We start from the raw sequence: 26,928 nt of genomic DNA on the forward strand, positions 1-26,928 counted from the left end.
CTCCTTTTGAACTCTGAGTTATCTCTACCAAATGTGGGTATATTCCTAACCCTAAAGCCCTGTGGGATCTGATTCAGTTGTGATACTCTGAAAGATAACTTCCATGTAAAGATAGATCAATTTCTCTTTTCTTTAGTTTTAACAAAGCATAATATAAATTAATAGGGGTCTCACTCACAGTCTGTTGTATCGGTTCAAAGAGAATCCTATCAGCATCTTCTTGTGAAAAGGAAACAGTACCTTGTTGTGCTTGCTGTACGTTGGTTGCAGTGTCATCCGTGCTTGCCAATTCTATGGTAGATGCTTTATATTGCATACTCCTTCCTATAAGATGTAAATAATACAATTAAGGGCCAAATAGTAGTACCGATAAATGTCCAGACAAAGCATACAGTTCAAAGCCAGTAGTGAAATGAGACTCTCAGATTCCAATGGGAACCACAAGACTGGAAGAGGTATTCTAAATTTAGTCATTCATGCATCTCTCTATTTTCTTGTTTTTAGGTATTCTGAATGTAGTCACAAATGGGGGCTCTTCAAATGTTAATTATACACCAAACTCCATCAATGAATCCACCCTCCAGGATCAACCACTTGAGCTTGCACTCTGGATACACACTCAACAAAAACAGTGAAGTCTCAGGATTTCTCCAAACAATGTCACAATTTATTAACGTTTCAGGGATACTATTCCCCTTCTTCAGAACAATCAAACAATACACATAACCCCCTTAAATAGGGCAAATATTAATACAGTGATTACCTCCCCCTTCCAAACAGGTGCCAAAATAAAATCAAATGCACACACTGTGTAAGATTTCAAACCGGAATGGACACTGAAGACCATTTCCGGTCCAGACTAAGGCAATAAACTTAACTATTGCATATGCTAATCATCTATGCATACCCCCTCATAACAAAAGCTAGCAGTTTCAACCCCCAAAACACACATTCAAACGAGAATTCCTGCAGATGTTACCACTAAAAACCGGATCAGTTGCAGGCTAGTAATCTGGAAGTGTCACTATCTATGTGAAACCGGAAGTGGGGCAATCTTGCAGCCCTGTGCAACTAAAACACTGGTGTTCTGTCGAGAACTCCAATTCGTCAAAAACTCCAATCTGATGTCACTTCCGGTGACTCTTATTTAATATCTGTTTTGCCTCTGCCTGGGGGGCCACCGCAGACTCTTTGGCATACACCCTAAGTAAACCTTGGAGAATGAGGTTAATCAGATATATAGAAATACCGGAAGTGACGTCAGATTGGAGTTTCAACAGATTGGAGTTCTCGACAGAACACCGGTATTAGAAACCGGAAGTGGGGCATATTGATATTGTAAATATAACATAAAAATTAATGGGTACGTAGACAAAAATAAACACTAGAAAAATAACATAAAAAGTCATGTTAGCACATGTCCAGGTATCATGTACTTAATGAATAATATGATTGTGCAAATTAGAAAGTGTGCAAAATAGTATGCATATAGTGATGCAATATATAAAATAACATAGAATGTAAATATATTACAAAGATCCTATATATATCTTGTACTGGCTAAGAACCGTAGTTCATTTGTAGAGGTATTACTCAAACTGAACAAACAGTAATATTACTAAAGCATTGACACTAATAATGCTAATTGTGCTAATTCTCCACATTATAACCATGTAGTATTAGGTATTCTCTGTGGGTTAACTATGCAGTGTCCAGAGTTGTATAAACCCTGAGGTGGACCCTTTTTGTGCATGGTATACTATGTAACATAGCTCCCTTTTAGTGAATAAGGTGGCCATTTATATATCAATACTTGTTAGCTGTATAACTAAATGAGACATTGCATAGTTACCCCACATAGAATACCTAATATTACATGGTTATAATGTGTAGAATTGGCACAATTAGCACTATTAGTGTCAATGCTTTAGTAATATTACTGTTTGTTAAGTTTGAGTAATACCTCTACAAATGAACTATGGTTCTTAGCCAGTACAAGATATATATAGGATATTTGTAATATATTTACATTCTATGTTATTTGATATATTGGATCACTATATGCATAATATTTTGCACACCTTCTAGTTTGCACTATCACATTATTCATTAAGTACATGATACCTGACATGTGCTAACATGACTTTTTATGTTATGTTATTTTTCTAGTGTTTTTATGTTATATTTACAATATCAATATGCCCCACTTCCGGTTTCTAATACCAGTGTTTTAGTTGCACAGGGCTACAAGAGTGCCCAACTTCCGTTTTTCACATAGATAGTGACACTTCCTGATTACTAGCCTGCATCTGATCTGGTTTTTAGTGGTAACATCTGCAGGAATTCTCATTTGATGTATTATTTATATGTGTGTTTTGGGGGTTGAAACTGCTAGCTTTTGTTATGAGGTGGAATGCATAGACGATTAGCATATGCAATAGTTAAAGGGACACTGAACTCAAATTTTTTCTTTCGTGATTCAGATAGAGCTTGCCATTTTAAGCAATTTTCTAATTTACTCCTATTATCGAATTTTCTTCATTCTCTTGGTATCTTTATTTGAAATGCAAGAATGTAAGTTTAGATGCCGGCCCATTTTTGGTGAATAACTTGGGTTATTCTTGCTGATTGGTGGATACATCTAATTTACTTCTATTATCAAATTTTCTTCATTCTCTTGGTATCTTTATTTGAAATGCAAGAATGTAAGTTTAGATGCCGGCCCATTTTTGGTGAATAACTTGGGTTATTCTTGCTGATTGGTGGATACATTCATCCACCAATAAAAAACTGCTGTCCGGAGTACTGAACCAAAAAAGAAGCTTAGATGCCATCTTTTTAAAATAAAGATAGCAAGTGAACGAAGAAAAATTGATAATAGGAGTAAATTAGAAAGCTGCATAAAATCGCATGCTCTATCTGAATCACAAAAGAAAAAAATTGGGTACAGTGTCCCTCTAAGTTTATTGCCTTAGTCCGGACCGGAAGTGACCTTCGGTGTCCCTTCCGGTTTGAAGTTTTACACATATATATATATATATGTGTGTGTAGTTAAAAATAAAAAGGACATTATCCTGTAAGTGAAGAACATTCCTGTAAGTGAAGAACATTGGAATGTTAAATATGTATAGTACATCAATAATAACACACACATATATATATATATATATATATATATATATATATATATATATATATATATATATATACAGTATATATATATATAGATACATATACATATTTAGAAATTTATATGTATGTATCTCAATGTTAAAGCCCGTTGCAGTCCTTTTTTTCTCTTAACACATGAGATCTCATATCTTTGAGACCTAACTTTTGTATGCCATTTTTTTTATTAATTTTTATTAGATAGTGTTGTTATGAGTGTAACTGTACTGTTTGATGTAATTATTATGGGGTTTTTTTTACACATTTTATTCAAGTCTAACAGTTAACCAGGCCTCTAAAGTCGCACTTACCTGATGAGCGTTCATTTAAATTGCGCTCGAACGAAATGGTTTACTTTCAACTTGTAATAAGCGCACTACTTCCAACACGCGCAAACACCTATGCTAAACCCATTGGGCTAGTGAGAGCAGTGGGTAGCATTGCACAAGCGTTTAATATGCATTTTGCGATTGTGAGTGAACACTGTCTGTATGGCAGATGATAAATGCTGGCCTTTGTAGTTAAAACATTTTGGTGTGCGTCTGCAGTCATCATGTAAAGTGATGTTACTATTCAAGTGTAAAATAAAAATATTTTTGAATTGACCTTCTAATATACATTGACCTATGGCAAGATGATTTAGTTGCAAATAATATGTGTCAAGTAAAAATAAAGTTTGAAGTTCATGATAATGCAAAGTTTTAAAGTTTGTTGTTTTATTATAAAAATGTTTATAAAAATACAACATAAAACAGTGGAAACTTGTTGTTTACCACATAATTCTAAAGGAAGTCACACCTGGAATCTATGTGTAGAAAAAATGCATATTTTAGAAAAAGGGCTCATTCATGACATAATTAATGTATAATGGTGAGCAGTCTTTAGTGCTTCCGTCTAAGCCAATAAGAGCTAGATATGCTTGTCTGATTGTGCTTGCAATGGTTTGTGTTCATGTTTGCAACATACTTCCATTAACCAAAATGCTTCTAGTAAAATGTATTGCTGTTTTAGCAGCATACTCATATGTGTTACATATTACTAGAGAACAGGGATTCAAACCAAACACCATGCCTGCTCAGATAGCTTACAGTGGTGCACATTGCATTATTAAAGACTAAGGCCTAGATTTAGAGTTCGGCGTTAGCCGTGAAAACCAGCGTTAGAGGCTCCTAACGCTGGTTTTAGGCTACCGCCGGTATTTGGAGTCAGTGATTAAAGGGTCTAACGCTCACTTTTCAGCCGCGACTTTTCCATACCGCAGATCCCCTTATGTCAATTGCGTATCCTATCTTTTCAATGGGATCTTCCTAACGCCGGTATTTAGAGTCGTTTCTGAAGTGAGCGTTAGAGCTCTAACGACAAAACTCCAGCCGCAGGAAAATAGCAGGAGTTAAGAGCTTTCTGGGCTAACGCCGGTTCATAAAGCTCTTAACTACTGTACCCTAAAGTACACTAACACCCATAAACTACCTATGCACCCCTAAACCGAGGTCCCCCGACATCGCCGCAACTCGATTACATTTTTTTAACCCCTAATCTGCCGACCGCCACCTACGTTATACTTATGTACCCCTAATCTGCTGCCCCTAACATCGCCGACCCCTGTATTATATTTATTAACCCCTAACCTGCCCCCCTCAACGTCGCCGCCAGCTACTTACAATAATTAACCCCTAATCTGCCGACCGCAAAGCGCCGCCACCTACGTTATCCTTATGTACCCCTAATCTGCTGCCCCTAACACCGCCGACCCCTATATTATATTTATTAACCCCTAACCTGCCCCCCACAACGTCGACGACACCTGCCTACACTTATTAACCCCTAATCTGCCGAGAGGACCTGAGCGCTACTATAATAAAGTTATTAACCCCTAATCCGCCTCACTAACCCTATCATAAATAGTATTAACCCCTAATCTGCCCTCCCTAACATCGCCGACACCTAACTTCAATTATTAACCCCTAATCTGACGACCGGAGCTCACCGCTATTCTAATAAATGTATTAACCCCTAAAGCTAAATCTAACCCTAACACTAACACCCCCCTAAGTTAAATATAATTTTAATCTAACGAAATTAATTAACTCTTATTAAATAAATTATTCCTATTTAAAGCTAAATACTTACCTGTAAAAAAAAATCCTAATATAGCTACAATATAAATAATAATTACATTGTAGCTATTTTAGGATTAATATTTATTTTACAGGCAACTTGGTAATTATTTTAACCAGGTACAATAGCTATTAAATAGTTAAGAACTATTTAATAGGTACCTAGTTAAAATAATAACAAAATTACCTGTAAAATAAGTCCTAACCTAAGTTATAATTAAACCTAACACTACCCTATCAATAAATTAATTAAATAAAATACCTACAATTACCTACAATTAACCTAACACTACACTATCAATAAATAAATTAAATACAATTGCTACAAATAACTACAATTACATAAACTAACTAAAGTACAAAAAATAAAAAAGAACTAAGTTACAAAAAATAAAAAAATATTTACAAACATAAGAAAAATATTACAACAATTTTAAACTAATTACACCTACTCTAAGCCCCCTAATAAAATAACAAAGACCCCCAAAATAAAAAAATGCCCTACCCTATTCTAAATTAATAGAGTTAAAAGCTCTTTTACCTTACCAGCCCTGAACAGGGCCCTTTGCGGGGCATGCCCCAAGAAAATCAGCTCTTTTGCCTGTAAAAAAAAACATACAATACCCCCCCCCCAACATTACAACCCACCACCCACATACCCCTAATCTAACCCAAACCCCCCTTAAATAAACCTAACACTAAGCCCCTGAAGATCTTCCTACCTTGTCTTCACCATCCAGGTATCACCGATCCGTCCTGGCATCCGGTGCTGAAGAGGTCCAGAAGAGGCTCCAAAGTCTTCCTCCTATCCGGCAAGAAGAGGACATCCGGACCGGCAAACATCTTCTCCAAGCGGCATCTTCGATCTTCTTCCATCCGGTGCGGAGCGGGTCCATCTTGAAGCAGCCGACGCGGATCCATCCTCTTCTTCCGGCGTCTCCCGATGAATGACGGTTCCTTTAAGGGACGTCATCCAAGATGGCGTCCCTCGAATTCCGATTGGCTGATAGGATTCTATCAGCCAATCGGAATTAAGGTAGGAAAATTCTGATTGGCTGATGGAATCAGCCAATCAGAATCAAGTTCAATCCTATTGGCTGATCCAATCAGCCAATCAGATTGAGCTCGCATTCTATTGGCTGTTCCGATCAGCCAATAGAATGCGAGCTCAATCTAATTGGCTGATTGGATCAGCCAATAGGATTGAACTTGATTCTGATTGGCTGATTCCATCAGCCAATCAGAATTTTCCTACCTTAATTCCGATTGGCTGATAGAATCCTATCAGCCAATCGGAATTCGAGGGACGCCATCTTGGATGACGTCCCTTAAAGGAACCGTCATTCGTCGGGAGACGCCGGAAGAAGAGGATGGATCCGCGTCGGCTGCTTCAAGATGGACCCGCTCCGCACCGGATGGAAGAAGATCGAAGATGCCGCTTGGAGAAGATGTTTGCCGGTCCGGATGTCCTCTTCTTGCCGGATAGGAGGAAGACTTTGGAGCCTCTTCTGGACCTCTTCAGCACCGGATGCCAGGACGGATCGGTGATACCTGGATGGTGAAGACAAGGTAGGAAGATCTTCAGGGGCTTAGTGTTAGGTTTATTTAAGGGGGGTTTGGGTTAGATTAGGGGTATGTGGGTGGTGGGTTGTAATGTTGGGGGGGGGATTGTATGTTTTTTTTTACAGGCAAAAGAGCTGATTTTCTTGGGGCATGCCCCGCAAAGGGCCCTGTTCAGGGCTGGTAAGGTAAAAGAGCTTTTAACTCTATTAATTTAGAATAGGGTAGGGCATTTTTTTATGTTGGGGGTCTTTGTTATTTTATTAGGGGGCTTAGAGTAGGTGTAATTAGTTTAAAATTGTTGTAATATTTTTCTTATGTTTGTAAATATTTTTTTATTTTTTGTAACTTAGTTCTTTTTTATTTTTTGTACTTTAGTTAGTTTATGTAATTGTAGTTATTTGAAGCAATTGTATTTAATTTATTTATTGATAGTGTAGTGTTAGGTTAATTGTAGGTAATTGTAGGTATTTTATTTAATTAATTTATTGATAGGGTAGTGTTAGGTTTAATTATAACTTAGGTTAGGACTTATTTTACAGGTAATTTTGTTATTATTTTAACTATTTTAGCTATTAAATAGTTCTTAACTATTTAATAGCTATTGTACCTGGTTAAAATAATTACCAAGTTGCCTGTAAAATAAATATTAATCCTAAAATAGCTACAATATAATTATAATTTATATTGTAGCTATATTAGGATGTATTTTACAGGTAAGTATTTATCTTTAAATAGGAATAATTTATTTAATAAGAGTTAATTAATTTCGTTAGATTTAAATTATATTTAAGTTAGGGGAGTGTTAGTGTTAGGGTTAGACTTAGCTTTAGGGGTTAATACATTTATTAGAATAGCGGTGAGCTCCGGTCGTCAGATTAGGGGTTAATAATTGAAGTTAGGTGTCGGCGATGTTAGGGAGGGCAGATTAGGGGTTAATACTATTTATTATAGGGTTAGTGAGGCAGATTAGGGGTTAATAACTTTATTATAGTAGCGCTCAGGTCCGCTCGGCAGATTAGGGGTTAATTATTGTAAGTAGCTGGCGGCGACGTTGTGGGGGGCAGGTTAGGGGTTAATAAATATAATTTAGGGGTCGGCGGTGTTAGGGGCAGCAGATTAGGGGTACATAGGGATAATGTAAGTTGCGGCGGTTTACGGAGCGGAAGATTAGGGGTTAATAATATAATGCAGGGGTCAGCGATAGCGGGGGCGGCAGATTAGGGGTTAATAAGTGTAAGGTTAGGGGTGTTTAGACTCGGGGTACATGTTAGAGTGTTAGGTGCAGACGTAGGAAGTGTTTCCCCATAGGAAACAATGGGGCTGCGTTAGGAGCTGAACGCTGCTTTTTTGCAGGTGTTAGGTTTTTTTTCAGCTCAAACAGCCCCATTGTTTCCTATGGGAGAATCGTGCACGAGCACGTTTTTGTGGCTGGCCGCGTCCGTAAGCAACTCTGGTATCGAGAGTTGCATTTGCGGTAAAAATGCTCTACGCTCCTTTTTTGGAGCCTAACGCAGCATTTTTTGGGACTCTCGATACCAGAGTTAATTTTATGGTGCGGCCAGAAAAAAGCCTGCGTAGTGTTAACAGCCCATCTACCCCCAAACTCCAAATCTAGGCCTAAGAATAATTTGTGTTACATGCCACTGCTAACTCTCTGAGTTGTGTTTTGAATGCTCAGAGCATATGTGAGTATGCCGCACACACACAAAAAACTAATAATTTTTTCTAGAAGCATTTTTGATTATAGAAATATACTGCAAAAATGCTTCTATTTAAAATGTAAATGCACCCATGCAGATTTAAATTTGGACCTTTCTATCCCTTTAAAGGGGCAGTATCCACCATTTTTTATATAACTGCATGTTATAGACACTACTATAAAGAATAATATGCACAGATACTGATATAAAAATCTGGTATAAAACCTTTTTAAAATACGTACTTAGAAGCTCCCAATTTAGTACTGTTGATGAGTTTAGGCTGGGACACCCACTAAAATGGGCTGAAAAAGCAAGAAGAAAATACACTCACCCTTCCCACTCCTGCATATGAAAAGACCCTTTACACAAACAGGAGCAAGCTGGAGTCTATAGACATCAGTATACATCTAAAACGTTGGCGTTTGGGTAGCCATGTTATATAAAATAAGCAAAACTATAGATTGTTACAAAAACACTCCCAGGTGGGCTATATAAATGGATCATCTACAAAACATTTATGCAAATCAAAATCTAGTGTACAATGTCCCTTTAAGTAATACAATAAAGACAAATCATAAGATAAGTTTTTTTAGAACCAAGTGATTCAATATTTGGTTATTATGTCTCAGTTTACCTACATTTTTTATTTTCATTAGTATGACTCTAATATTCTATCTTTTTTTCCAAATAGGGGAAAGGAAGACCACTGTGTCGTGCACTAAAATTCTGAATAAAAATATCACCATTGTTGGCAGCAAATATTGCAAAGAACTTACAAAACCAGATCCACAAATCAGGAAATGTAATGAACAGCCTTGTCAAATAAGGTAAAATATGTGTACATAGAAACCATGTGTCTTGCACAGATCATTCACATATAACTATTTATGCATATGTTCTTAAACTGCCCCTTGAAATAATATCACATTTCACCATCACAAATTGTTCACAAAATCTGAGTCTAAATAATAAAAACACAGATTAGCAATAGGAAAGTGTTTTCTGTTAGCATATACTTGTCACCTATATTTTTATAGTCATCTCTAGATAATCTGCCACATTTCACAAACATTCATGATAGGGCCTTACCTGCCAAATTATACATATTGTATTGCCTTTAAAATATTGTATGCTTTGTGATATTGTCTCAGATAAAATAATTCTAGAAATTAAAGCCCAGATATGAATTCCAGCTGCTTCAAACAAGTGCTTAATATTATCACAGGGACCAGAGTGAGTTTGTAATAGGAGGTGAGAGGTTTTTCATACATCTTTTTAAGTGCAATAATAAAGTTAATTTCCTACAGATGTTATTTATCATTAAGATATATTTAAATTGAAGGAATTGTTAGTGTCTGTTTTAAGACACGCAAAACAAAACAAAAAACACACAGTATGTTGATATAACAGACAATGGGTGTAGATCTTATTTACGTTTTCAAACCATGTAGATTTTAAAAATAGAGCAAAAATGATCCGTTTCATAAACAATGTTAGCACAATATTGAAAGTCTGTTTAAAAAAAAAAAATTACACTTTAAAATGATTAAGAATCCAACAAAGCTAGGGCAACCAGCTAGTCTGGTGCTTCTGTCTTGGGCTTGCGGAGCTGGTGGGATTCTTTTTCCACACCTGATGGAACAGGTAATTAAGCCAATCAAACTGCGCACCGTTTGCTTCATGGAATTCAGTAAGTGTGCATTCTCACTTATTTCCATTTGCACTATAGTCCTGAGTGCATAGAAGCATGAGAGTGCTTGGGGAAAAAAAAACTCCGAAAAGGGGGTTGCTGGCAAGGCTTGAATAGAAGCAGTAGACTGGGGAAAAAGGCGTTTTGGTTGGAGGTTTTACACCATTAAAGGTAAGTTCTAGTGTTGCATGTATTGTTATTCATTTTAAAGTCTCGTATCCCTTCAAGTAAAAATAAGCTGAAAAAAACTTGCAGTAGTATAAAATAAGATTATTTATATTCTATTAATTAAAATATTTTTAACAGAATAGGACAATAATTAATTGCACATACACCGGAGAGAATTGATATGCTTTTCTGTAAGCTGTTTATAGAAAATAGATGTGCACATGATTTGTCTAAAAGATTCATTAAAGATTTTTTTAAGCTTTTGGTTCAGAAAAAGTTTTTCCATGTGGACGTTTATTTCAGACAGATATTGGATTCAGATTCATTACCGTTATTTTCAATAGGAGCAGCAAATATAGACAACTAATATTAACAAAAATCTTACACTATGGGATTCAAATAATTAAAGAACCCTATCTTTCAATTAACAGAACATACAACTCTCTGATTTAATTAAAATTGTCTCACAGAGGCACAAAATTCATGAAACTGCATGTTCTAATAGGTCTAGTCAAAGTGAAATTATGTCTGAGCATCCACTTGTCTCCTTCCTCCCTTAGCTAGGTTAAAGCAAGTCTGTATGACTAAAATCAAACATTTAGTACATGACTGTCTTTCCCTAATATCAGCCATTAGTAATACTATGGCAGGTTTGGACAGGGGACAATGGATACACAAATGGTTAGAGCCCCTATTTATCAATACAAACAAATGAGCTGCTTAACGCAAAAATTATAACCCCCTGGTCTTCCTGCACCTTTTTTTGGTGCCAAATGGCATGAACAAATGGACAAATCAATTTTGTCAAGCAATCATTCTTTCTTCTTCTGTTTTGTCCAAAAATGTGTTTGGCTGTTCATGTATTAGACGATTTAGCCAATCTGCAAAATGTAGATGAATGCAAATCTCTAGTAAAAGTTATTTACATTAGCATTCATAAAGGTCAAACCTGCTTCTCTGTGTTTAAAGTCTGGGGGTAAAGGAGATCATACAAACAAAACTCAAGTAGTGAAAGTACTTACAGGAAATTAGCAAGAACAGGATATTAGTGAGCAACCTGGGAGAATGTCAAAGAACCAAAAAGTATGTTTGCTTTCCTTGGTGTTTATAGGGGAGGGGGCTGCTTGCTCTATCAATTATCCACTGTGTTGTATTTCCTTTTCTAGTGTGGGCACATGGTCCCTTCTTTTGCCACTTGCTATCCAAATATCCACGCCATTGCCTACTAGACCACCTGAAAAAAATCCTCCTATTATACCCTAGGGAGTCTAATAAAAAAGTTGCCATCATTTGCCATAAGTAAAAATGAATATGGATTAGTCAGCCATCTGATTTAATGACAGCTAACACATAACTAAAAAAAGATTAAAATGCATGTGTGCCCCTAAAAATAAATTATTAATAGTAAGAAGAAGAAGAAGATCAAGGTAAGGTTGCATTTTTTCAAAATAGAGGGTATAAAAATATGACTTTTATGTGCATGCTTTTAGCATAAACATGCAAGATCATTTGCATATTCAGGTGATTTGGGAAAACATTAGGAATAAATTACTAATTAGACATACAAACTGATAATGTCAATGTCATGTGCAAGGGCCATGTGTAATTAGTGTCCCCTCTATTTATAAAAGAGCACTCTGATTTGAACAGCCAATAGGATTTAAGCAACTCTCATCCTATTGGCTGTTTTGAAAATTTCAGCCAATAGGAATGCAACAGTACCCCAATATAAAAGGGGTACTTTGCATTCAAGCTTCAGTGTGCGGTGGACGATTGCATGAAGAGGAAGATCCACGTCTCTGAAGACCGCCACCGCTGAAGAGGACCAGAGCTCCAGATGAGGACCAGTGCTCCGGATCCGCGCATAGCCGAAGACCGCTCCGCACCTCCGGGAAGAAGATAGAAGATGGTGCCGCCCTGGAACATGATCTTCGCTGTCTGGATGAAGACTTTGCTCTGCCTGGACTTACGGATTTCAGGAACGGTGAGTAGATATGATGCCGTGTGTTTATGGCGAGCCTTCTGGCTCGCCGGAAACAGAAGTTATGCCGCTGCTCCATAACCTGTCCATCTGCTCTGAGGCGGCGGACAGAAATCAACCCGATTGAATACGATCGGGATGATCGACACCCCCTGCTAGAATCTGCGGGGGGCAGTATTGCACCAGCAGTTCACCAGAACTGCTGGTGCAATGATAAATGCTGAGTGCGTATGCTGTCGGCATTTATCGATGTGCTGCGGTCATGATCCGCAATATTGGATCATGTCGCTTGCACATTAATAAATAGGCCCCTTAGAATCAAATATAAAAACACGCCATTTGTAGTTGTTGGTTTCCTGGTGTGACAATTGAAGTATGACCATCATGCTACGATACATATGGCATCCATATAGTTAATCAGTGATGAGGATGGATTCTGATAACAATAGGTCAATGTCACACATGTAAATGAGTATTTCCCTTGCACATTGAATATAAGGGTTACTTGAATAGACCATTTGGGGAGCATCGACCCCAATGTTATTAATAGAAATGTTAATTATGACTGTTGGGATGAATGAGCTCAACCAGCTACTTCAGATACAAAATATCTCTCTCCATCCTACCCCCCACTGGGAGAATAAATAGGGCTATTGTCTACTGTTTAATTAGCTTTTCTACATAGAAAAACATTGGTTACTCATATTTTCAGTATAGATGGGGATACAACATGAAGCCATTTCAAATCACAAAATAACCTGTAAGTACACTTCAGCAGGTAAAATGGACCATTGGGAGCACATTAAAGGGACATGAAATAAGTTGGGATAGAGACAAAATAATATATGTACTTTAATTACTTTACCTGCAAATTTATACTGCAGTGCCTCACCATTAACCCTTTCTTTTTAGTTTCTGAATTGTAAAGCTCTAACTCCCCCCACACATTTCATTTTATGGCTGTATCTAAGTTTATTGTTCTTTTGGTAAAATGCAAAAGTAAATAGGGATTATCTGCTGGAGCATGCCTATAGAAGCTGTGATCTCAGTTGAAATACAATGCTTGTGTCTAAACACTGATAAGAGGGGTGGAGTTGGCTGCTCCAGGCAGCTTAGCTATGTAATTAATTTAGCTTGTTTTTGAAAATTATTTTAAAATACTTGCCAGCAATTTTTTATGCACACTATTTTAAATTAATTAGCCCTTCTATGGTATGCACAAATCTCAACCTGTTTTATGGCATTTTAAAGAGGAGAAAAGTTTAGAGAACAATGTCCCTTTAAATACAGTCGGCTAGATTACGAGTTTTGCGGTAAGAGCCGCTCGGTGCTAACTTGCAAGTTATTTCCACTGCTCACCTCCCTATAGCGCTGCTATTACAGGTTTGCAAAAACCCGGCGTTAGCAGGCAATATGGCAGCATTGAGCAAAATTGAGCTCCATACCACACTCAAATACCAGCGCTGCTTTGAGCTGGTTTTACGTGCTCGTGCACAATTTCCCCATAGACATCAATGGGGAGAGCCGGCTAAAAAAAAGCCTAACACCTGCAATAAAGGAGCGTAAAGCTCCGTAACGCAGCCCCATTGATTCCTATGGGGAAAGAAAATTTATGTTTACAACTAACACCCTAACATAAACCCTGAGTCTAAACACCCCTAATCTGCTGCCCCCAACATCGCCGGCACCTACATTACACTTATTAACGCCTAATCTGTTGCCCCCGACATCGCCGCCACCTACCTACACTTATTATATACCTAATCTGCCACCCCTAACATCGCCGCCACCTACATTACACTTATTAACCCCTAATCTGCCACCTCTAACATAGCCGCCACTTACATTACACTTATTAACCCCTAATCTACCGCCCCCAACGTCGCCGCCACTATACTAAAGTTATTAACCCCTAAACCTAACCCTAAGTCTAACCCTAACACCCACTAACTTTAATATAATTAAAATAAATCTAAATTAAAATTACTATCATTAACTAAATAATTCCTATTTAAAACTAAATACTTAACCTATAAAATAAACCCTAAGCTAGCTACAATATAACTAATAGTTATATTGTGGTTATCTTAAGTTTTATTTTTATTTCACAGCTAAGTTTGTATTTATTTTAACTAGGTAGACTAGTTAGTAAATAGTTATTAACTATTTACTAGCTACCTAGTTAAAATAAATACAAATTTACCTGTAAAATAAAACCTAACCTGAGTTACACTAACACCTAACCTTACCCTACAATTAAATAAATTACAATAATTAAATACAATTAACTAAATTACAAAAAAACAACTAAATTACACAAAATAAAAAAGAAATGATCAAATATTTAAACTAATTACACCTAATCTAATAGCCCTATCAAAATAAAAAATAAAAAATAATAAAAAAAAACCCTAGCTACAATAAACTACCAATGGCCCTTAAAAGGGCCTTTTGCGGGGCATTGCCCCAAAGAAATTGTCTCTTTTACATGTAAAAAAAACATAAACAACCCCCAACAGTAAAACCCACCACCCACACAACCAAACCCCCCAAATAAAATCCTATCTAAAAAAAACAAAGCTCCCTATTGCCCTGAAAAGGGCATTTGTATAGGCATTGCCCTTAAAAGGGCATTTAGTTCTTTTTCTGCCCAAATCCTAAGCTTAAAATAAAACCCACCCAATAAACCCTAAAAAAAACCTAACACTAACCCCCGAAGATCCACTTACAGTTTTTGAAGACCGGACATCCATCCTCAAGTCTTCATCCAAGCAGCAAGAAGTCCTCAACGAAGTCGGGAGAAGTCTTCATCCAAGCGGCAAGAAGTGGTCCTCCAGACGTGCAGAAGTCTTCATCAAGACGGCATCTTCTATCTTCATCCTTCCGACGGGGAGGGGCTCCATCTTCCAGACATCCGGCACAGAGTATCCTCTTCTTTCCACGGCTCTTCTAGAATGAATCCTCCTTTAAATGACATCATCCAAGATGGTGTCCCTTGAATTCCGATTGGCTGATAGAATCAGCCAATCGGAATTAAAGGGTAAAAAATCCTATTGGCTGATGCAATTAGCCAATAGGATTGAGCTTTAATCCTATTGGCTGATCCAATCAGCAAATTGGATTGAGCTTGCATTCTATTGGCTGATTGCCTGTGAAATAAAAATAAAACCTAAGTTAGCTACAATGTAACTATTAGTTATATTGTTGCTAGTTTAGGTTTTATTTTACAGGTAAGTATTTAGTTTTAAATAGGAATTATTTAGTTAATGATAGTAATTTTTATTTAGATTTATTTTAATTATATTAAAGGTAGTGGGTGTTAGGGTTAGAGTTAGACTTAGGGTTAGGTTTAGGGGTTAATAACTTTAGTATAGTGGTGGTGATGTTAGGGACAGCAGATTAGGGGTTAATAACAGTAATGTAGGATGCAGCAATTTTAGGGACAGCAGATTAGGGCTTAATAATATTTAACTAGTGTTTACGATACGGGAGTGCAGCAGTTTAGGGGTTAATATATTTATTATAGTGGCGGCAATGTTTTTATTTTAGTGTTTGCAATGCGGGAGGACCTCGGTTTAGGGGTCAATAGGTAGTTTATGGGTGTTAATGAACTTTTAGCACTTAAGTTATGAGTTTTATGTTACGGCTTTGTAACATAAAAGCCATAACTACTGACTTTCAGTTTATGGTACAGATCTTGACAGTATTGGCTGTACTGCTCACTTTTTGGCAGGACCGGCGCTGTGGAAGTCCCATTGAAAAAGGACTTTTTGAAAGCTGCGGTAGTTACGTTTCGTTACGGCCAAAAAAGTGTGCAGGCAGATATACCTGCAAAACTCGTAATACCAGCGGTAGTGAAAAAGAGCCATAACGCTGCTTTTTCACTCATACCGCAAATCTCATAATCTAGCCGAATGTTTATTGTGTACATTAAATACATTTTTTCATGCATACTACAAATGGTTTTGAGTTTTGTGCATTTTAAGTCACATTTTGTTGCATAACTTTGATACAATATTTAATGAGCATAATATGATTTGTAATATTTACTATTTATTTTTAATACAGTTTTTAAACTGATTTTCTTTTGTGTGTTTTTTTATTTTTTTATTAGATGGATGATGACAGAATGGACGTCATGTTCCAGGACATGTGGGAAAGGAACTCAAAGTAGGCAGACGGCATGTACTCAACAACTACGCAATGGAACACTGATTACAGCAAGAGAAAGAGACTGCCCTGGATCTAAACCAGCTTCTACCCAGCGCTGTGACGGCCAGGAATGTTTCACAGTGTGGGAGGCCGGAGTATGGTCTGAGGTGTAGTAGCACATATGGAATAGATTCGTTAGGAACAGTAAACCCCTTCTACATTAATGGATTTTTTAATTATTATTATTATTGGTCTATTTAAAATGTTTTAAGGGACATTTAAGTCAAAATTGAACTTTCATGATTCAGAAAGAGCACACAATTTGAAACAACTTTCCAATTTACTTCCATTAACAAATTTTATATATCTTTATATATGCAAATTTTTTGAGAACCAGCTCCTACTGAGCATGTGCACAAGCTCACAGAGTATACGTATACTATTTTGTGATTAGCTGATTTCTGTCACGTGTTATTGCATTGTCTATGATTTATTCACTTTATTATGCACTTGTTATTTATGCAGTTCTACTGTATTTAATGGTCCTTTAAATGTTTAAAGTAGATTTACAAAAATGGCAATCAAAGTGGGCCTTAAATGCCATTCTCCGAGTTGTGCGCTAAACAGGGTGCGAAACTAATGCCAAAAAGTTGCGTTATTTCATTCTCCATAGCGCTGTGCGATATGGTTCATTAAGCTCCATACCGCACAAAATCTAGGGCTCTGTTAGCCATAAAATGCCTGTAAGGGCTGATTTTACGTACTCGTGCACGCTTTCCCCCATATGCATCAATGGGGAGAGAGTGTAAGAAAAAACACCTGAAGTGCGGAATGAAAAATCTCCGTAACGCAACCCCATTGATGTCTATGGGGAAAAAACTAACATAGACCCCAAGTCTAAACACCCCTAATCCGCCGCCTCCGACATCGCCGACACCTAAATAAAGTTATTAACCCCCAATCCGCCGCTCCCCAACATCGCTGCCACTAAATAAAGTTATTAACCCCTAAACCACCACTCCCCCACATCACCGCCACTAAATAAAATGATTAATCCCTAAACTGCCGCTCCCCGACATTGCTGCATCTAAATGAAATTATTAACCCATAAACCTCCGGCCTCCCATATCGCTGTTACTAAATAAACCGATTAACCCCTAAACCTCCGGCCCCCCACATCGCCGCCACTAAATAAACCTACTAACCCCTAAACCGCCAGCCCCCCACATCGCAAAACACTAAATTAAACTATTAACCCCTAAACCTAACACATTCCTAACTTTAAAATTAAAATATAATTATCTTAAAATAAATAAAAACTTACCTGTGAAATAAAAAAAAATCCTAAGTTTAAAATATAAATTAACCTAACAAAACTATTCTAATAAAATAAAAAAAAACTACCAATTAAAAAAATCTATATTACAAATCTAAAATTACAAACAATAAAAAACACTAACGGCTAGATTTAGAGTTCTGCGGCCAAAGGGGTGCGTTAGCTACGCGTGCTTTTTTTCCCCCGCACCTTTTAAATACCGCTGGTATTTAGAGTTCACAAAATGGCTAGGTTTTCAGTGCGTTAGGCTCCAAAAAGGGAGCGTAGAGCATAATTTAACGCCACTGCAACTCTCGATACCAGCGGTGCTTACGGACGCGGCCAGCTTCAAAAACGTGCTTGAGCACGATTCCCCCATAGAAAACAATGGGGCAGTTTGAGCTGAAAAAAAACCTAACACCTGCAAAAAAGCAGCGTTCAGCTCCTAACGCAGCCCCATTGTTTTCTATGGGGAAACACTTCCTACGTCTGCACCTAACACTCTAACATGTACCCCGAGTCTAAACACCCCTAACCTTACACTTATTAACCCCTAATCTGCTGCCCCCGCTATCGCTGACCCCTGCATATTATTATTAACCCCTAATCTGCCGCTCCGTAAACCGCCGCAACATACATTATAGTTATGTACCCCTAATCTGCTGCCCCTAACACCGCCGACCCCTATATTATATTTATTAACCCCTAATCTGCCCCCCACAACGTCACCGCCAGCTACCTACAATAATTAACCCCTAATCTGCCGATCGGAGCTCACCGCTACTATAATAAATGTATTAACCCCTAAAGCTAAGTCTAACCCTAACACTAACACCCCCTAAGTTAAATATAATTTTTATCTAACAAAATAAATTAACTCTTATTAAATAAATTATTCCTATTTAAAGCTAAATACTTACCTGTAAAATAAACCCTAATATAGCTACAATATAAATTATAATTATATTGTAGCTATTTTAGGATTAATATTTATTTTACAGGCAACTTTGTATTTATTTTAACCAGGTACAATAGCTATTAAATAGTTAATAACTATTTAATAGCTACCTAGTTAAAATAATTACAAAATTACCTGTAAAATAAATCCTAACCTAAGTTACAATTAAACCTAACACTACACTATCAATAAATTAATTAAATACAATACCTACAATTATCTACAATTAAACCTAACACAACACTATCAATAAATTAATTAAATAAAATACCTACAAATAAATACAATGAAATAAACTAACTAAAGTAAAAAATAAAAAAAGCTAAGTTACAAAAAATAAAAAAATATTTACAAACATTAGAAAAATATTACAACAATTTTAAACTAATTACACCTACTCTAAGCCCCCTAATAAAATAACAAAGACCCCCAAAATAAAAAAAGCCCTACTCTATTCTAAATTAAAAAAGTTCAAAGCTCTTTTACCTTACCAGCCCTGAAAAGGGCCATTTGCGGGGCATGCCCCAAAGAATTCAGCTCTTTTGACTGTAAAAAAAAACATACAATACCCCCCCAACATTACAACCCACCACCCACATACCCCTAATCTAACCCAAACTCCCCTTAAATAAACCTAACACTAAGCCCCTGAAGATCTTCCTACCTTATCTTCACCATTCCAAGGTTCACCGATCCGTCCTCGGAAGTCTTGATCCAAGCCTCGGAAGTGTTGATCCAAGCCCAAGCGGGGGCTAAAGAGTGACGTCCATCCTCCGGCTGAAGTCTTGATCCAAGCGGGCAGAAGAGGATATCCGGACCGGCAAACATCTTCTTCCAAGCCGCATCTTCTATGTTCTTCAATCCGATGACGACCGGCTGATCTTCAAGACCTCCAGCGCGGATCCATCCATCTTCACCGACGACTTCCCGACGAATGACGGTTCCTTTAAGGGACGTCATCCAAGATGGCGTCCCTCGAATTCCGATTGGCTGATAGGATTCTATCAGCCAATCAGAATTAAGGTAGGAAAATTCTGATTGGCTGATGGAATCAGCCAATCAGAATCAAGTTCAATCCGATTGGCTGATCCAATCAGCCAATCAGATTGAGCTCGCATTCTATTGGCTGTTCCGATCAGCCAATAGAATGCGAGCTCAATCTGATTGGCTGAATCCTATCAGCCAATCGGAATTCGAGGGACGCCATCTTGGATGACGTCATTTAAAGGAACCGTCATTCGGCGAGTAGGCGTCGGTTGACGAGGTTGGATCCGCGTCGGTTGGGAAGAAGATCGCTCCGCTCCGTTCCAGAAGAAAGAAGATTGAAGATGCCGCTAGATAGAAGACTTCATCCCGATGATGGACTTCCGACTTCAGCCCGATGATGGAGTTCTTCAGCCGCCGCTTGGATCAAGACTTCGGACCCTCTTCTGGACCGATCGCTGAACCCGGTGAGGTGAAGACAAGGTAGAGAGATCTTCAGGGACTTAGTGTTAGGTTTATTTAAGGGGGGTTTGGGTTAGATTAGGGGTATGTCGGTGGTGGGTTGTAATGTTGGGGGGTATTGTATGTGTTTTTTTTACAGGCAAAAGAGCTGAATTCTTTGGGGCATGCCCCGCAAAGGGCCCTGTTCAGGGCTGGTAAGGTAAAAGAGCCTTGAACTTTTTTAATTTAGAATAGGGTAGGGCATTTTTTTATTTTGGGGGTCTTTGTTATTTTATTAGGGGGCTTAGAGTAGGTGTAATTAGTTTAAAATTGTTGTAATATTTTTCTAATGTTTGTAAATATTTTTTTATTTTTTGTAACTTAGTTCTTTTTTATTTTTTGTACTTTAGGTAGTTTATTTAAATGTATTTATTTGTAGGTATTGTATTTAATTAATTTATTGATAGTGTAGTGTTAGGTTTAATTGTAGATAATTGTAGGTATTGTATTTAATTAATTTATTGATAGTGTAGTGTTAGGTTTAATTGTAACTTAGGTTAGGATTTATTTTACAGGTAATTTTGTAATTATTTTAACTAGGTAGCTATTAAATAGTTCTGAACTATTTAATAGCTATTGTACCTGGTTAATATAATTACAAAGTTGCCTGTAAAATAAATATTAATCCTAAAATAGCTACAATATAATTATAATTTATATTGTAGCTATATTAGGGTTTATTTTACAGGTAAGTATTTAGCTTTAAATAGGAATAATTTATTTAATAAGAGTTAATTTATTTCGTTAGAATAAAATTATATTTAATTTGGGGGGGTGTTAGGGTTAGGGTTAGAATTAGCTTTAGGGGTTAAAAAATTTATTAGAGTAGTGGTGAGCTCTTATCGGCAGATTAGGGGTTAATACTTGAAGTTAGGTGTCAGCGATGTTAGGGAGGGCAGATTAGGGGTTAATACTATTTATTATAGGGTTTTTGAGGCGGGAGTGAGGCGAATTAGGGGTTAATAACTTTATTATAATAGCGGCGCGGTCCGCTCGGCAGATTAGGGGTTAATAAGTGTAGGTAGGTAGCGGCGACGTTGGTGGCGGCAGATTAGGGGTTAATAAATATAATATAGGGGTTGGCGATGTTAGGGGCAGCAGATTAGGGGTACATAGGGATAACGTAGGTGGCAGCGGCGTGCGGTCGGCAGATTAGGGGTTAAAATTTTTTAATAGAGTGGCAGCAATGTGGGGGGACCTCGGTTTAGGGTACGTAGGTAGTTTATGGGTGTTAGTGTACTTTAGAGCACAGTAGTTAAGAGCTTTATAAACCGGCGTTAGCCCAGAAAGCTCTTAACTACTGTTTTTTTTCTGCGGCTGGAGTTTTGACGTTAGATTTCTAACGCTCACTTTAGCCACAACTCTAAATACCGGCGTTAGAAAGATCCCATTGAAAAGATAGGATACGCAAATGGCGTAGGGGGATCTGCGGTATGGAAAAGTCGCGGCTGTAAAGTGAGCGTTAGACCCTTTCCTGACTGACTCCAAATACCAGAGGGCGGTAAAAACCAGCGTTAGGAGCCTCTAACGTTGGTTTTCACGGCTACCGCCCAACTCTAAATCTAGGCCTAAATTACACAAAAATAAAAAACACTAAGGTTACAAAAATTAATAAACTAAATTATCAAAAATAAAAACAATTACACCTAATCTAATAGCCCTGTAAAAAAACAAAAAAAGGGCCTTTTGTAGGGCATTGCCCTAAGTTAAACAACTCTTTTACCTGTAAAAAAATACAAAGTCCCCCCAACAGAAAACGTCATTAGCTCTCATCCTATTGGCTGTTTTGAACAGCCAATAGGATTTCAGAAGCTCTAATCCTATTGGCTGATTTGAATTTGAAGAATCAAATCAGCCAATAGGAATGCAAGGTACGCCATTTTAAAATGGGTGCCTTGCATTCAACTTCAGTTTACGGCAGTGACCGTATGAAAAGGATAGCACCACTCCGCACCGCCGGGATGAAGATAGAAGAGGTCCCCAAGATGGATGAAGGTGTTACCACCTGGATGAAGATGCATGGCCAGACTTCAGGAATCTTGAGTAGATTTTATGGGGTTAGTATTGGTTTTGTTTTTTTGGGTGGGTTTTTTTTTAGATTAGGGATGGGCACTTGTAAAAGAGCTGAATGCCCTTTTAAAGGCAGTGAAAAAGAGCTCAATGCCCTTTAAAGGGCAATGCCCATACAAATGCCCCTTTAGGGGCAATGGGTAGTTTAGGATTTTTTAGAGTTAGATTTTTTATTTTGGGGGTTTTGTTGGGTGGTGGGTTTTACTGTTGGGGGGACTTTGTATTTTTAAAAGGTAAAAGAGCTGTTTAACTTAAGGCAATGCCCTACAAAAGGCCCTTTTATGGGCTATTAGTTTATTGTAGGTTAGGGGTGTTTTTATTTTGGGGGGCTTTTTTATTTTTATAGGGTTATTAGATTGGGTGTAATTGTTTTTATTTTTGATAATTTTGTTTATTATTTTTTGTTAGCTTAGTGTTTTTTATTTTTTGTAATTTAGTGTTTAATATTTTTTGGAATTTTAGACTTTAAATTTTTTTTCGTAGTGTTAGGTTTTTTTAAATTTGTAATTTAGGTTTTTAATCAGTAGCATTTTTAAATTTTATTAGAATAGTTATGTTAGGTTAATTTATAGTTTAATGTTAGGTTTATTTTTATTTTACAGGTACGTTATTATTTATTTAAATATAGTTATATTGTAATTTTAATTTATAGTTAAGGGGGTGTTAGGTTTAGGGGTTGATAGTTTAATTTAGTGTTTTGTGATGTGGGGGGGCTGGTGGTCTAGGGGTTAATATGTTTAGTTTAATGGTTACGATGTGGGGGGCTGGAGGTTTAGGGGTTAATACTTTATTATAGTGTTGGTGATGTGGGGGGCCGGCGGTTTAGGGGTAATAGGTTTATTTAGGTGTCGGTGATGTCGGGAACCGGCGGATTTGGGGTAAATTACTTTTATTAGTGTTGACGATGTTGGGGAGCGGTGGTTTAGGGGTTAATATATTTAAATAGTGTTGGCGATGTGGGTGGGCGGCAGATTAGGGCTTAATAACTTTATTTAATAGTTGCAATGTGGGTGGGCGGCAGATTAGGGGTTAAAAGGTTTAATATAGTGTTTGTGATGCGGGAGGGTTGCAGTTTAGGGTTTAATAGGTAGTTTATGGGTGTTAGTGTACTTTGTAACAGTTTAGTTATGAGTTTTGTGAAACATCTTTGTTTCACAAAATCCATAACTACTGCTCTCAGATAGCGGTATAAATCGTGTAGGCTGTATCGCAAGCATTTTAGCCGAACCGCACAACCTGTAATACCAGCGCTATGAAAATCCTACACAAAAACGTAATTTTTTGAGTGCGGAATGGACGTTGCGTTACAGGCTAAAATGCTTGCGGTATAGCTATATCGACACAACTCATAATATGCACTCCTGGCCATTCCAGCGTAAAGGCCAATTTTTCAGCGTTAAAAGCCGTACCACACCGTAACTCAAAACTCATAATCTGGCCGATAGTGCAGTAAAAGTGCACTATGCCCCTTTCAGAAAAAAAATCAGTATTCCAATCCAAGCCTTTAATATATGCATAAAATATAAGATATGCATTGGTTTAAAAAAGTTCTAGGTAATGTTAAGTTATTAAGGGTGTATGTCATGGTAACCTGATATGTTTTAAAAGGAACATTTCTTGTTGTTTTAGTGCTCTTTAAAATGTGGTAAAGGTGTACGGCATCGAACTGTGAGGTGCACAAATCCCCGTAAGAAATGCCTTTTGTCATCAAGACCTAAAGAAATGGAAGATTGTGAAGACTATTCAAAGTGCTACATATGGAGAACTGGAGACTGGTCTAAGGTAATGTTTTATCATAATACAGTAAACAATCCACATTTTTTAAATAAGCAAAGGAAGGGAAAACATTTGGCCCATGTAAAAAAACAAAATGTTATATAAAAGTTACTTGCAGAGAGCAGTCCTTATTACTGTGGCTTTCTTTTCTTTTAGCCTTGCTAAAGGACCACTAAATTGCAGAATATAATATATATTTGTCTCTTTAATCTTAGCAATTTAAGCCAGTCTTTTATACTCAAACTGCTATTTAACACTAACAATATTTTTACTGTCCCAATGTAACTTCCTTAGTACAACTACGAGTCAAATATTGCAACTCATGCCCCTTAACAACTTAGTGACCAGACCATTTTTCAATTCTCTTACTGTTAAGGACCAGGGCTGTTTTTACATTTCTGCGGTGTTGTGTTTAGATGTAATTTTCCTCTTACTCATTTACTGTACCCACATATTATATATAGTTTTTCTTGTTATTAAATGGACTTTCTAAAGATACCGTTATATTCATCATCCTATATAATAAAAGGACAGGTATGCGCAGATGCAGTCATGGGCAGTAGAGACTGCACGAGGATAAACATACCTGACCTTGAGCAGCAGAGAAAGTGTTTTTCGGAAGCTGCTGTGGAGGGGGCGTGGCCGGACAGGAGCGACGTGACGGGGGTGTGGCTGGGCATGTCATGATGGGGACGTGGCCGGGCGTGTTGTGATGGGGACGTGGTAGAGCGGGTGTGTCGTGATGGGGGTGTGGCCGGCAGGCATGATGAGTGGTCGTGGCCAGGCGGGGGAGAAAGCAACAGAGGGGAGAGAGCAAAAGAGAGGAGGGGGTGAGAGAGAGAAAAAGAGAAGAGGGGGAGAGAGAGAGAGCAAAAGAGAGGAGGAAGAGAGAGCAAAAGAGAGGGGGAGAGAGAGCAAAAGAGAAGGGGAGAGAGAGAGCAAAAGAGAGAGTGTGCAAAAGAGAGAGAGCACAAAAGAGAGGGGGGAGAGAGATAGCAAAAGAGAGGGGTAGAGAGGGAGAGCAAAAGAGAGGGGGAGAGAGAGAGAGCAAAAGAGAGGAGGAAGAGAGAGCAAAAGAGAGGGGGAGAGAGAGCAAAAGAGAAGGGGAGAGAGAGAGCAAAAGAGAGAGTGTGCAAAAGAGAGAGAGCACAAAAGAGAGGGGGGAGAGAGATAGCAAAAGAGAGGGGTAGAGAGGGAGAGCAAAAGAGAGGGGGGAGAGAGAGAGAGCAAAAGAGAGGGGGAGAGAGAGCAAAAGAGAGGGGGGAGAGAGAGCAAAAGAGAGGGGGGAGAGAGAGAGCAAAAGAGAGGGTGGAGAGAGAGCAAAAGAGAATGGGGAGAGAGAGAGCAAAAGAGAGGGGGAAAGAGAGAGAGCAAAAGAGAGGGGGAGAGAGAGCAAAAGAGAAAGAGGAGAGAGAGCAAAATAGGGGGGAAAAGAGAGAGCAAAAGAGAGGGGGAAAGAAAGAGAGAGAGAGCAAAAGAGAGGGGGAGAGAGAGCAAAAGAGAGGGGGAGAGAGAGAGCAAAAGAGAGGGGGAGAGAGGTCAAAAGAGAGAGGGATAGAGAGCAAAAGAGAGGAGAGAGAGAGCAAAAGAGAGGGGAGAGAGAGATAAAAAGAGAGGAGGGAGAGAGAGAAAGCAAAAGAGAGGAGGGAGAGAGAGAAAAAGAGAGGGGAAAAGAGAGCAAGCAAAAGAGAGAGGAGAGAAAGAGAGCAAAAGAGGGGTGAGAGAGCAAAAGAGAGGTGGGAGAGAGAGCAAAAATAGGAGGAGAGAGAGAGAGAGAGAGAAAGCAAAAGAGGGGAGAGAGAGAAAGAGCAAAAGAGGGGGGAGAGAGAGCAAGAGAGAGGGAGAGAGAGAGCAAAAGAGGGGGAGAGAGAGAGAGAGAGAGCAAAAGATGGGAGAGAGAGCAAAAAAGAGGGGTGAGAAAGAGAGCAAAAGTGAGGGGGGAGAGAGAGAGCAAAAGAGAGGGGGGAGAGAGAGAGCAAAAGAGAGGGGAGAGAGAGAAAGATAGCAAAAGAGAGGGGAGAGAGAGAAAAAGAGCAAAAGAGAGGGGGGAGAGAGAGAGCAAAAAAAAAAAACTTTTTTCCATAGTATAGCTACCTCCCCTCATTAGCAAACCCCCCTCCCCCTCCCAGATCCCTTTACAAACATGGATCCCACATAGGATCCCCCTCTGCTCCTTCCCCCTTCTCCCTCCTTCCTACTTACTGCCATGATGTAGCATGGCCGTGGCGGTCCCACATACTCCTGGCCACCTTCACACGCTCTTGACGCCCTTCTCCCACCTTCTCCAGCTATTGGTCGCCCACCCACCTCCCTCCAAGACCTCCCACACCACCAACGATCGGCACTATCACTGGCCGATGCAGAGAGGGCCACATGGTGGCCCTCTCTGCATTGGTTGCTTAGGAAAGGGTATTTTGCACGGTGCCTCACTATCGAGGCATCGCTGCAATACCCTGAAAGTGGCTGGAAGTGATCACAATTGCTTCCACCGATTGAAACCACTGAGGATGTACCAGGCACGTCCTTAGTCGTTAATGGCCGGTTTTTGTAGGACGTACCTGATAAGAGGTTTAAGGGATACTAAACCCAAATTTTATTCTTTCATGATTCAGAGAGATCATGCAATTTTAAGCAACTTTCTAATTTACTGCTATCAATTTTTTCATTCTCTTGCTATCTTTGTTTAAAAAGCAGGAATTTAAAGCTTAGGAGGCAGCCCATTTTAGGTTCAACACCCTGGATAGTGCTTACTTATTGGTGGCTACATTTAGCAAAAAAATAAGCA

General features: G+C 38.3%; 1 protein-coding gene across 1 annotated transcript in view; it reads left to right on the top strand.

Annotated features, from left to right (window-relative positions):
- Window positions 1-26,928, top strand: part of ADAMTS19 (ADAM metallopeptidase with thrombospondin type 1 motif 19) — a 574,573-nt gene that overhangs the window by 514,118 nt on the left and 33,527 nt on the right. Inside the window, exons 19-21 of the mRNA XM_053701647.1 lie at window positions 9,240-9,375; window positions 16,502-16,706; window positions 23,997-24,149. Coding sequence (XP_053557622.1) covers window positions 9,240-9,375; window positions 16,502-16,706; window positions 23,997-24,149 — 494 coding nt within the window. The remainder of the gene's footprint in view (window positions 1-9,239; window positions 9,376-16,501; window positions 16,707-23,996; window positions 24,150-26,928) is intronic.

Source organism: Bombina bombina, chromosome 2 (genome assembly GCF_027579735.1).
Source record: "Bombina bombina isolate aBomBom1 chromosome 2, aBomBom1.pri, whole genome shotgun sequence".
Classification (NCBI taxonomy): Eukaryota; Metazoa; Chordata; class Amphibia; order Anura; family Bombinatoridae; genus Bombina; species Bombina bombina.